General features: G+C 46.0%; 1 protein-coding gene across 1 annotated transcript in view; it reads right to left on the bottom strand.

Moving 5' to 3' along the window:
* Positions 1–7,983, bottom strand: part of RNF150 (ring finger protein 150) — a 240,066-nt gene extending 232,083 nt beyond the window's left edge. Inside the window, exon 1 of the mRNA XM_061191653.1 lies at positions 7,473–7,983. Within this exon, the coding sequence (XP_061047636.1) occupies positions 7,473–7,968 (496 nt within the window). The 5' untranslated portion in view covers positions 7,969–7,983. The remainder of the gene's footprint in view (positions 1–7,472) is intronic.
* Positions 7,984–12,377: the final 4,394 nt, after the last annotated feature.

The following is a 12,377-nucleotide window of genomic DNA, read 5'->3' as shown; positions in this document are numbered from 1 at the left end:
AGACAAGGTTTCAATTTAATAGAACCACCATAATTGCAGCTTTGTAGAAGAACAATCACACAGCACAAGGCAGCCTTATTTCTCTGGGTTTTATATTACCACAAAATCCTCCAGAGCTGAGATAAAACGAAAGTCAAATCCTATTCAGGTTAACTCAAATTTAGCCTCTCTCAATTCACATGATCAAATACACAGAATTTCAGCATCACTTCAGTCACTCAGTAATAAGTGAAGGTCCTCCTTTGAGTATATACAAAATGAAGTATCTCTTCTGGGGATAAACTGAAGACTTTCAGGGGCTAATAAAATATTAAGTTCTTTATATACCAAGTTTCATGTCCAAAAATGCAACAATAATGGTCAAGGTCTTCCTTTTAAAAAGTTGAGACTGGTTTCTAAACAAATTAATATTGCATTAGAAACATAATCAGTCCTTTCTAAAAAACTAAAAGAATAAGTTACAGAGTCCTGGGTTCTTTTTGAATCTTTCCTGATTTCATGGTCATAAAATTCCTTCCTTTTTGAGAAGCCAGGGGATTTTTAAGAACAGAGGCATCAGGAGAGATGAGGATGGGATTCTTACTAAAGATTAGAAGATAAAGGTAGGATTCCTTCCAAATCCCCAGACACGTATTTCTATGATCTGAAATGAGTAAACAAACCATACAGTATCTTGTTTTTTTTTTTTTTGGCTGCGTTAGATCTTCATTGCTGCCTGCAGGCTTTCTCTAGTTGCAGCGAGCGGGGGCTACTCTTCGTTGTGGTGCGCGGGCTTCTCATTGCGGTGGCTTCTCTTGTTGCAGAGCACGGGCTCTAGGCGCACGGACTTCAGTAGTTGTGGCTCACGGGCTCTAGAGCGCAGGCTCAGTAGTTGTGGCGCACGGGCTTCGTTGCTCTGCGGCATGTGGGATCTTCCTGGACCAGGGCTCGAACCCGTGTTCCCTGCATTGGCAGGCAGATTCTTAACCACTGCGCCACCAGGGGAGTCCCCAGACCATAATGACTTACATTGCCAATAATGTTATTTAACACTGATGTTGAATTATGGCTTTTAATGACAAGAGTCTGGAGTTCTTGGCTATTAGATATCTGCCTGCCAGTAGAGAGCCAGGTGAAGAGGTACAGTTTAGCACCAAATAAATAAACAAATACTAAGTGAGGCGGGTAGATTGTTTTGGCCTGGGAGATTAAGACCAAGCATAAATAAGTTTTCTATATGTACCTTAAGAGGGAAATGGAATGGAAACCGAGACTGTTGTTAAGAAATGTTTCTTAAATATCTAAACGATAGAAAATCATAAGCTCTCAGGCTTGGGAAGACCCTTCCGTCGTCACCCATCAGAACTCTGGGCATAAATCCTGTGATCAGTTTCCATCTGAATGCAAGAGAAAGCTTCGCCTCCCAAGAAAACCTCTTCCATCTCTCAACAGTTCTAACTTTATGAGTTTTTCTCCCTTTATTAATGCAAGTCTGCTTTCTATAACTTCTCCTCACTAACCCTAGTTTGACTCCATAAAGCTGAGGTTCCAAATACATAAGCCTCAGGGTTGAGGCCAGGGGCACATAGGAGCAGAGCTGGCCGAGAGCCAGGCCATAAGTAGTGAAGGGGCTTTGGGCCAGGTAATGGGCACGCTGTTCACCTAAACCGCCAGCCACTGCTCTGCAGGGACATGGGCGCCTGTCGTCAGATTTTCTCATCAGAAGCCAGAAATTTGAATTTCAGTAAAAATATCCTGGGTTTTGAATATATAAGGAATAAATTGTGGAGTTCAAGCAGCTCTTAGAGCTCAACTAATTCAGACCTTTCATTTTATAAGTAAGAAACTGAGGTCCAGAATAGAAAGTGATGGACCGAAGCCAAGTGGTTAATCAGAGGTCAGTCTGGAGGAGAGCAGCCCCAAACATAAGGTCCCATCTCTCCTGTCGCAAAAATGCAGTCTGCAAGGCTTGTTTTTTCAGCTTAAACATGTTTTGTCTTAAAGAAGAAAGGAGATTAATAGAGAAGAGCGATCTACCTCTTCCAGTTATGAAGGAAGAAAAAAGCCCTTCAACCAAAGCGCATTTGGTTGATAGATGTGCTAAAGTATTCTGAAATGAGCATCAGCTTTAGATCACTTCCTGTCTCCATTATGAAGTCACCACTGTCCACAGCTAGTCTGTATAGTATCCTCTCAAGTTGAGAAAGTACATGAAGCAGCAGCTACAAGCAGAGACTCAGGAGACATTGTTCAGGTTCGCAAGCCTGGCTCCATCACTTACTACCGGCATGACCAAGTCACTTCCCCTGTCTAAGCCTCAGTTTCCTGGACAGCGCCAGTAACAGTACCTACCGGTCAGTGTTATTGTGAGAATTAAATGACCTAATACACAAAGTGCTTACAACATGCCTGACAGAGTAAGCACCACACAGGCAGAGGGCAGCCATATGCTGAAGAGAGGTAAACATATTACTTAAAGGAAAATGTAAAACAAAACTGCACAAAAATACTCTAAAAAATATGAGTCCTGAAAAAAAAAAAATTCTAGCAGCTAGTTCCTTTACAGAGGTTAAGGCAAAGGTGGACTTCATCAGTTAAAGTAAATGTAGCATGAACCCATGAATTAAAATCTTAGCACCCGCTTACACAGGAAAAAGCCTCAGTACATCTCCTATGTTTTCTCCTCCAACCTTGGAGAAGGTCCTAGAATACATGAGATATACTCCATCTTGGGTTCCTCCTCGCCAAGGGCTGAGCTTATTTTCTGAATAGTTACTGCAAACGTCTCCTCCCTCGCTCCATCTCTAAGTTACTACTAGGAATCCAGACTCTCAAAAGTTCTTCCAAGATGTTTAGTTTCCTCCTTTCCCTTTAACTCTGTACTAGTGAAAGACGAAAAGCCAGCAATCACACTCTTCAAAAAAGGAAAAAGGAAAATGCATCATTTCTTCAACATCACAACTCAGACACTTAACCGCCTCCACACACTTACAGATCTACCATGTTTATCATATAAATATATGTAAACCGTATATAGATACATCTCATATTGCTCTGATGAGATTTCAATTTAACCCAAGAGAAAGCACAAATGCCACAGGAGAATCCTCAAATATTCACCAGCCATCAGAGGGAGCTGGGACACCCTGTCTCGAATCACAGAAACCACGAAGAGAAATTGGCACGATGGCTCTGGTGTCCAAAGCAGGAGAGGGTTAATACAGAGCTCTTTCCTAAGGCTGCCAGAGCCTCAGTGAGCGCCCGGGGTCTGGTGATCCAGGCAGTAGCTCCTGTGTGCCACTGTGCACGATGCCTGTAAGGATTAGCGTGTATCGACGGCCAGGCGCCAGCTACAGACGCAAGCACCGTACACGTGTGAACTCATTTAATTCTCAAACCAACCAACTGAGGCTCCCCCATTGCACAAATGAGGATACTGAGGTCCTGAGAGGCTAACTTGCTCAAAGATCCACAGTGAGGAAGTAGCAGAAGCGGGTCACAAACTCAAGGGGCTGGCTAAACTCCTACCTTACCACTTCCCAAAACTGCCTCTAGAAATGGCTGATATCACTTCCCTCAGAGTATACTTCACGGTTCACAGGCATCTGACCAGCTCCAAGGAGATCGTTTGGATCTGGCTGTTTTTACCTGTACCTGGAAGTGTATTTCTGGGGCTCTCAGGTGGAGGCTGGATTTCTACACAGCTTTTTACTCAAGCCCTCCTGTTGCTCTTTCACAAAGCCAACCTGGGAAGAAGCTCTCTAAAACACGAAAGATGCAGTTCCTCACATCCTTTTAGAGGGGACATATAAAGTCTCTGGTCCATGGGCTTTATTTTTCTTTCATAATTGGAAGAGGTAGATCTCTTTTCTCTATTAATCTCCTTTCTTCTTTAAGACAAAACGTGTTTGAGCTGAAAAAACAAATAACCGCGAGCAAGGGAAAAAGGAGAAAAAGGAAAAGCAGAGGAAGAATTAAGATTATGTTAAAAAGTAACTGTTAGTCATCAGGGAAACGCAAACAAAAACGGCAATGAAGACACCACTTCACAACCACTGGGAAGGCCAAAATCAAAGATCGATAACAACAAGTGTTGATGAGGATGTGGAGAAATTGGAACGCTCCTACACTGCTGGTGGAACTGTGAAATGGTGTGTTTCCTTGGAAATCAATCATGCAGTTCCTCAAAAGGTTAAGCCATACAGTTGCCATATGACCCAGAAATTTCACACCTGGCTGTGTACCCAAAAGAAATGTCCACACACAAACTTGTACATGAATGTTCACAGCAGCATTATGCATAATAACCAAAAAGTGGAAAGAACCTAAGTGTCCATTAATTGATGAATTTTGAAAATGTGGTATATACATAGAAGGAAATATTATTTGATAACAAAAAAGAATGTAGTACTGAGACATGCTACAGCATTGACAGACCTTGAAAACATTATGCTGGTGAAAGAGGCCAGTCACAGAAGAACACATATTACTTGATTCCATCCATATGAAATGTCCAGAATAGGCAAACAGAGACAGAAAGGAGATTAGTGGTTAACTAGGGCTGGTATATTGGAGAGTAATGAAGAGTAACTATTAATGGACACAGGGTTTCTTACTGGAATCAGTGGTGAGGGTCCTCAACTCTGTTGGCAGAGGAAAAGCCATTAAACTGTATACTTTAAACGAGTGAACTGTATGCTATGTGAACTCTCTCTCAATGTGGTCATATTTTTAAAGAGATTTAAAAGAACTGGTTACAAACTAAAGCTACTAGTCTATCCCAGGATAATCTGTGTCTTTGTGAATGAGAAACCATAACTGCAGAAGTGTCAGAAACCCAAAATCATAAGCAGAAAAGGAAAAATCAGAAAGAAAGGCTCTATGGAAAGGGGAAGGGGAAATGATTTCTATTTAACTGAATTTCAAGATAGTGGGTGTGTTGGGGTCACATCACCGCAAATGCATAGATATTACACAGTGGGGTGCATAACACTAAATTCAGACTTTCTCCTCACCTGAAAGCTATCAGTGCTGAAAATAAAGGATCTAGAGGAGAGGTGAGATTTTTTAAAAATGCAAAGGCTGATGTTCACTTTTTGGAGACTGAAGTAAAAAGTTCACAAGTGTAAGGATCCTCTGGTATACTGTATCCCATGTTCACAAAATAAGAATATTTGATTAGCATCTAAAATGTACACCATTTCCTAAGATAAATTTGAGTCAGAATTCTAAATTCAACTAGAAAAAGTAAAGCCTTCACATTCTAGAGCTAAGTGTAACATACCGATAGCCAGACCAGTGCTGGCACTGGTTCACATTCAGGTAGAAAAAGTTAAAAGTGAAACGATTGCCAAGCCACCCTGACATGGATCTCCTTATAATGAGACTTTAGCAGAAATCAATGCAATCTCTGACTAAAGCGAATCCAGTCTCCTAATGTGGCAATACATCAAATGATAATATGGAAGCCTCATGGCTATTAGCAGATACAACGTTAACACACTTTTGGAAACAGAACAGTTAGATAGTAGAGAATTTCCTTGACGTTGTTTTAGTCTGACTTTCAAACTATTACCAAGCCCTTTATTTATTCTCACTACATCTTAATCAAGCATCATTTGTGTGGCAAATCAGCTTATGGCTTCCTTTAAAAACAGGCGAGCCATTAATTGACCCAATGTGTTGGCAGTTCTTTTTAGACAGGAACAAATGATGCCTCTTAACTTTGTGCTCGAAGCTGCAGAGTTTGATTTCATGCATATGCAAAAAGAAACATTTAAAGGATCCTGCAAAGTCAGCTAACAATCTTCTGGGAGTTGAAAGAACAACAACAACAACAAAAAACCCTCCTTCACACTCCCCCCACCGAGGTTTATATATTAAATACGCTTTTAAAGATACTTTACATGACTTAAAACGCTCTTTCCATAGTCCTTCAAATCCTTGACTATCATAAAGTTTAAGTAGTGCTCTTAGGACTCAAGGTCAGAGCACAATCTTTTCACTTACAAAACTGTTGAGCTCAAGAAAGTATTCCAAATGTTCCTCAGTGCTCTATCCTAACTTTTCCGAGAAGTTAACTGTCCCTTCCTCCTCTTCATGAATTAGTGCACTGCATTATCTTTGGCCCCTGTGTTAGAAGCACTGACCTTTCCCCACTCCACCTGTTTGCATTAGGGTTGACAAGTTCCTTGTCTGAAACAGCTGGTGTTGACTACCAAAGGCAAACTCACTGCACATTTCCCTAATAGGTGACATGAGCTCTGGGAATGAAAACTTGTCCCCAGAGAATGCACCACCCCCCATGTGGCCAAAGCTCGGTACTCCATTTCAGTAGCATTAACTGTTTATTTTCTTTAAAAGCCAGATTTTGGTAATGTTTTGATTCGGTGACTCCAGTCAGAAAATGCATCTGTCACTTCCACTCCCTCCTTCTCCTGCCGGATGCCACAGCCTCAAACCCAGCAACCCCTCTGGGGAAGGAGAGCAAGGTTCTCCGGACGCACAGAAACAAGAAGTAACCCTGGACTCAAGGAGGCAAGGCTGCTAAAACGAGCTGCTTTTGCTGACAAGCCTGGAGAGGACTTTGTTATTCCTACCACGGAAGCACTGTTATGTCAGGCATACGGGGAAAGAGCGAGTTTTAGGACAGTCATGGACTTCTCGTCCCGGCACCCTGCGATCATTACGAAGAGCTTATTCTTTCTACCCTGAAATCTCCTTCTCGCCATAAAGGAAACCTTCAGCATATTTAACTTCCCAAGCGGGCAAAAGATAATGCAACACTGTAAAAGCAGGCATAACTTTACGGCCACCATGCTCTTGGTGGCTTTTTGAGGATTGTTACTCTTTACTATCGTGCCCGCCTGTCAGCTCCTCGGGATGACAGCTTGGCAGAGCACAGGATTTTCGGTATTATTTATGACTCGCGTCAACCCAGCGGGCGGCGCGGGGCGGGGGCGGGGGAGCGGTACTCAATCTCCCACGAAGAGCTGAAACCCGACTTGAGCAAGTCGGCGGTGACGAGCGCCAGCACCAGTAACCCTACCCGCCTCCTGATACACAAACGCCGGCCTCCGGAGTATACCTGATGCACACACCCAAGTGCAGAGCTGAGTTATCAGATCTCCCGGTTCCAAACAGGTGCGGGGCCGCTCACTAGCCGAGAACAACATCCGAACCCTGCCCCCCACACCCCACCTACCAGATCCTCCTCGGAAAAGTTAGCCCCCCTCGGCCAACCTTCGTCCGAGTGCCGCGATGCTAATTGGAACGCATTCTCTGATGCCCCCAATGCTGTTAGTCCTCTCTTCTTTGTAAACCCCACGAAGTGACGCAGAGCAAAACTTAGTAGGTCCGAGGAACAGAGACGCGTCTTTCGCAAAGCACGGACTTCGCACGAAGGAGCTAGGAGGCAGGCGCTGGATCCTTGTCGGCGCCTGCATCCTCCTCTGGCTCCCCTCCCCCGCCCCGCGTCCGCCGGGGCCGCTTACCTGCGTGGGACATGGTGATGGTCTCGTTGGTGTTGGAGCCCACGTTGAAGATGACCACGGCGGAGGCGTTCTGCAGGAACGCGTTCCGGATCTTATCCCTGTACGTGCAGTTGCCCTTGGGGATGAGGGCTATCCAGTTCTTGCCGTGGGCCGGGGCGGCGAACTTGGTGTTAGGGTCGCAGGCCAGGCGGTCGTGGGCCGAGCTGGCCATGACCACCTCCCCGCGGGCGTCCTGCTTGGGCGAGTGCTCCCCGTAGCGCCCGCACTCGGTCTTCTCGGTGTGCAGCTCGGCGGTGGTGCCGCCGCCGCCGCCGCCCGCCGCCCCGGCCCCGGGGTCCGGCGCGGGCTCGGCGTAGGTGATGTTCACGAAGGCGGTGTACCATTCTTCCTTCTCGGCCACGGTGAAGTCCAGGCAGAGCAGATGCACGAAACAAAAGGAAAGCAGCCATGTTGAGAGAGCCAGGCTGCGGCACGCTTGGATGAGAGACATTGCCATCTTTATCCGCCGGGGCCCCCTCCCCGCCCCCCACGCGCTCCCCCCGCGCCGTCCCTCCTCCCCAGCCCCGGCCAAGGCCGGGCCGGCCGCTGGTCCTTCTCCTCCTCCTCCTGCTCCCGCTCACTCCCAGGCCCGAGCGGCCGCGGCCGGGACGCGCTGCCGCCGCGGGGACCGGCTTCCGAGCGAGCGGGTGGCGCCGGCCCCTTCCCTTTTCAGCCGGAGCGCGGCGGTTGCATCTCGCTTCGCGGGCGCCGGCGGGGCGCGGGCGGAGGGGGCGCTCTGGGCTTGCGGCGGAGTCCGGCTGCCGAGCGTCCTGCTCCTTCGCCCGGCTTCTCCTTTTCTCATAGGGGTGGCAGGGGGCCCGGGAGCGTGCGGGGTGGCGGCCCGGCGGGGGCGGGCGCGGCTGCTCCGAGCCCGGGGTGCCGGCGAGGAGTCCCGGCTGCCGTCGCCGAGCGCTGGGGCGTGCGGGTCCGGCTGGGGGCGCGGCGGCCGCCCCTGCTGTGCGCCAGGTCCCTCGGGCTGCGGGCGCTCGGCTGCTCTCTGGCTGCGCCCGGCACACACTTGCCGCGGGAGGGGCCGGCTCGGGAGTAGCGGGAGAGAGCCGGCAGAGAAGAGTACGCGGTCCGTGTGTGTGTGTGTGTGTCTGTATACGTTTGTGTGTGTGTCTAATGTGTGCGTGCAAGGAGGAGCTTAATGTGATGTCAAAGATTCTAGGCTTCTCTTGCCACGCTCGCCTCGGTCTCTCTATGGGCAGCAGCGACCCCTGCCGGGTGTCAAATTCAACCTACTCTGCGACTTGGTCCAGGTGGAGGCAAAAGGGGAAGCGACCCCTTGACCTATGAAGAGAGGAATAACTTCCTGCGTCTCAAATGTAGAGAAATGTGTGTATCTCTCATAAACAACTTTCCCTAATTACCCATCCTAGAGCCAACTGGTAAGGTTAGTTGGTAGCTGGGTCCTTCGAACACCACGCCTCGAATATCTAGGGCAGTGACTATCAAATTTAAATGTACATCACCGTCACCGTCACCGGTGTGTGTGTGTGTGTGTGTGTGTGTGTGTGTGTGTTAAAACTCAGACTGATGGGCCCTGCTGCAGAGTTTCTCATTCAGTACATGTGAGGTGGGTTCCAGAATATGCTTTTCTAACAAGTTCCCAGGTCATGCTGATGCTGCACTGTATTAGAATGAGTATAGAAATGGGCTTCTTTCTTACCCTCTGGCAGCAAACATGTGACATTTGTTTTCCTATAGAATGAGTGTTTTCTAACTCTGTAAGAAAAGAAATTGGGTGAGCTATCTCTTCACTGTGTTTATTCTGGTTGTCATGACTGGTAACAGAGGACTTAGAGCATGAATAGGCAAGGCAGGTTTGTTTGGGTTATTATTGTTTATAGGATATTCTCCAGTTGTGCATAGAGCTTACAACTAGTTAGTGGAGAGTACAGCCCCTCTAGAGTCGTGTTCTTAAAACTTTGACACAGCACAATTCCTTACCAGTTAAATGTTTGAGCGGTTATCTTTTCACACCAACAGTTTCTTTGGCTTGAGATACTTGTCACGTCTCGAAAGCAATTTGTGTGATGGTCCTTAATCACCCACCTTGTACTTCCCAACTGGCAATCTTTCAGAGAACTCAGGACCCATTCATGATGAAAACAAAAGTCCACCTTTTCCCCAGGACCTTAGTTAGCATGTTTACAGAAATCTGTTAATGGCTGTCCACCAGTACAACTGCTGTTTTTCCAGAAGCAGTACGAACAGCTGGTGGCTGTTAGGGGAGAGCAAAGAATCCCAGCTATACCCAAATTAGAAGCAGGCACAAAAAGGACTACTTAGAAGCATTTGTTTCTATGGTATTGGATGTGCTGGGTTTGTGTATTTCCCTAACTTATTCATTTTAGAAAAGAGGCTTCTAGGCAATCGGGACAGTGCTTTTTATAGTGCCTAATGCCAAAAAGGCAAAAGTGAAGAATGCCTGGCTGCTGGTTCCTGAACCACCAGAGATCTGAGTCCTTTGCCTAAAAACCCCCAGCGAGGTTTTGTACAGATGTCTCACAAACCAAAGTGGTTCCCCATATCTCTCTGTCTCTTAGCAGTTTTTCTCCAGCCACAAAACTTAGTGAATCTGTGTCATTAAGAATGCACAACTACCCCTGTCGTTTTTTTCCTAGAGGAAAAGTTAGAGGCTGAGAAGATGGCAGGATCAAGGAGGTAGCATCCTGGCTGAGGGATTGATTAATTACAGGGACATTGGGCAAATAAGTAAAATATTAAATATAAGGGGAGCCAGGTTTCTTAGTGTGGGAGAAGGAATTTACGAATATGGAAGGAAAGAACGCTATAAATGTTACCGAACTCAGGTTCTGCTGCTTGCCACTCAAAAGCCAATACCCGAGAGACAGGTGTTGGTTGGAAAGGAAAGGCTGCTTTATTCAGGAGGCCAGCAACCTGGGGAGAAGGCAGACTCGTGTCCAAAAACCAATTCCAAAAATTCTGCTTGACCATGAAAAGTTTTAAAGGGAGAATCATTTGGGGAAGGGGTCAGAGTCTTCATTATCTTCCCCTGTGTGCAGACTTTTTTCTGATTGGTTGGTGGTGAGGTAACAGAGCTGGTGAGTGGAGTTCCAGCAATATTGTGCTCAGCCTGAAATTGCCATCCTCCACCTGGGTAGGGGCCTTAGTTCCTGCAGAAGAACTCAAAGATATTGTTATATACATTCCTTGAGGAGGAACCAGGACCCTGCCCCGTTGCTGCACTGTTGTTTCTTGACTGCGCCTCCTTTGTTTCTTTCTCCTTCCCTGATAAGCAACTATTTGAATCTGCCCTTTGGAACCCAGGGAAGGTCGACGAGGCTGAATGAAGCCTATTTACTAAACAAAAAACGGGGGGACACGGAAAGGATTTGTACCCAGGAGGGCCCTACAGTATCCTGTTCAGCTTCATAAAGAACCCTGAGGTGTTGGATTAGATTCAAAATGAGTGTGAAATCATTATATATATACACACATATACACCATAGCTATTTTCATTCAGAGGCCAGAGCAATGGACACATCAAGTGGCCAGAAGATCTTGGTTTCTAAGTACCATCCTCTGTTAAATGGAACCAGGGCTGATTCTAGTACTTGGGCTGGGAAAGTACAAAGTAAGCTTGGAAACTTTTATAGGAAGTGCTCAAAGCATGATGGGAACATGCTTAAAGGACACATGAGCCAGCAGGAAGGAGCTCCCACTGGCCAAATCTGGGATAATTTGAGTATCAAAATAAATTGTGATAGTAACTGATTACAACCTATTGGATAAAACAGGAATCCATGAATCCATGCCAATATAAATGAATAGATAAATAATGATGGACTAAATAAATAAATGGAAAAAAAAAGGAGAGCTATTCCTTATGGAATAATGCCAACTAATAAGATTGATGGAAATAGTAAGTCACCATTTGGCAACGTTGGTTGATTCTTGGCAGGAGTCCTCAGTGGATGCCAGGGCTGGTGGGTGGGTGTTTGATATGAAGCAGGATGTCAGCTTAGTCTTGAAGCATCTTCTGAAAAATACTTATTGATCAAGGGGGGAATTTATTGGAAAGAACCTGGAAGACACCAAATTGACCAGGTGATCAAGACGAGCATCATCAGGAAGGGAACGAGTCACATCATGGGCCTCCTGATGTGATGTGCTGAGTAGAGCACAGCCTCTTTTCTGTTGCGTCCTACTCAGAATGCACAGCCTGAATCTGACCATGGAGAGACGTTGGATGGACCCAGGGTGAGAAGCATCTTCTTAAAAAATGACAGGCTTGTATTCTTTAAAGCTTTTGAGCTCAAGAGAGACAGAGAAAGATAGAAAAACCAATTGATCCAAATCGAAGGAGACTTAAGAGGCATGACAACTAAATGCAACGAACAAGTCTGGATTGGCTCCTGGACCAGATAGGAAAAACAAACAGTTGGCAAAATTGAATGCGGTCTGTGGATTGGATGGTAGTATCCTATAAACGCTGATTACCTGATTCGAATGTTTATATTGTAGCTATGTAGAAGAATGTCCTTATGTGGGGAACACGTATGCTGGATTATTTAGTAGGATGAAGCATTCTGTCTGCATCTTGCTCTTAAATGGTTCAGAAAAGAATAATGGTAATCTGTAAGATCTTGATTTCCACTAGCCACTATTTCAGAGAAGCTGAAGTCCAATTCATGATAAACTAAAAAGTCCATTTGGGGCGTGGGTCTTAATGTGTTTCCAGTCTTGTGCTGGTGATTCTCCTCTAGCACAATGCTCCTTTCTTCCAGTAGTGCTACTTGAACCTCTGAGCTGGGTATCCAGTAGGGACTCAAACAGATAAATTTCATAGAATCTACATTTTGGGGTGGGAGAAACAGACAAATTTTAAGTTGTAGA

This window comes from Eubalaena glacialis, chromosome 5 (assembly GCF_028564815.1).
Source record: "Eubalaena glacialis isolate mEubGla1 chromosome 5, mEubGla1.1.hap2.+ XY, whole genome shotgun sequence".
Classification (NCBI taxonomy): Eukaryota; Metazoa; Chordata; class Mammalia; order Artiodactyla; family Balaenidae; genus Eubalaena; species Eubalaena glacialis.
The sequence above is the reverse complement of the archived record's forward strand: the minus strand, read 5'-3'. Positions and strand labels throughout refer to the sequence as shown.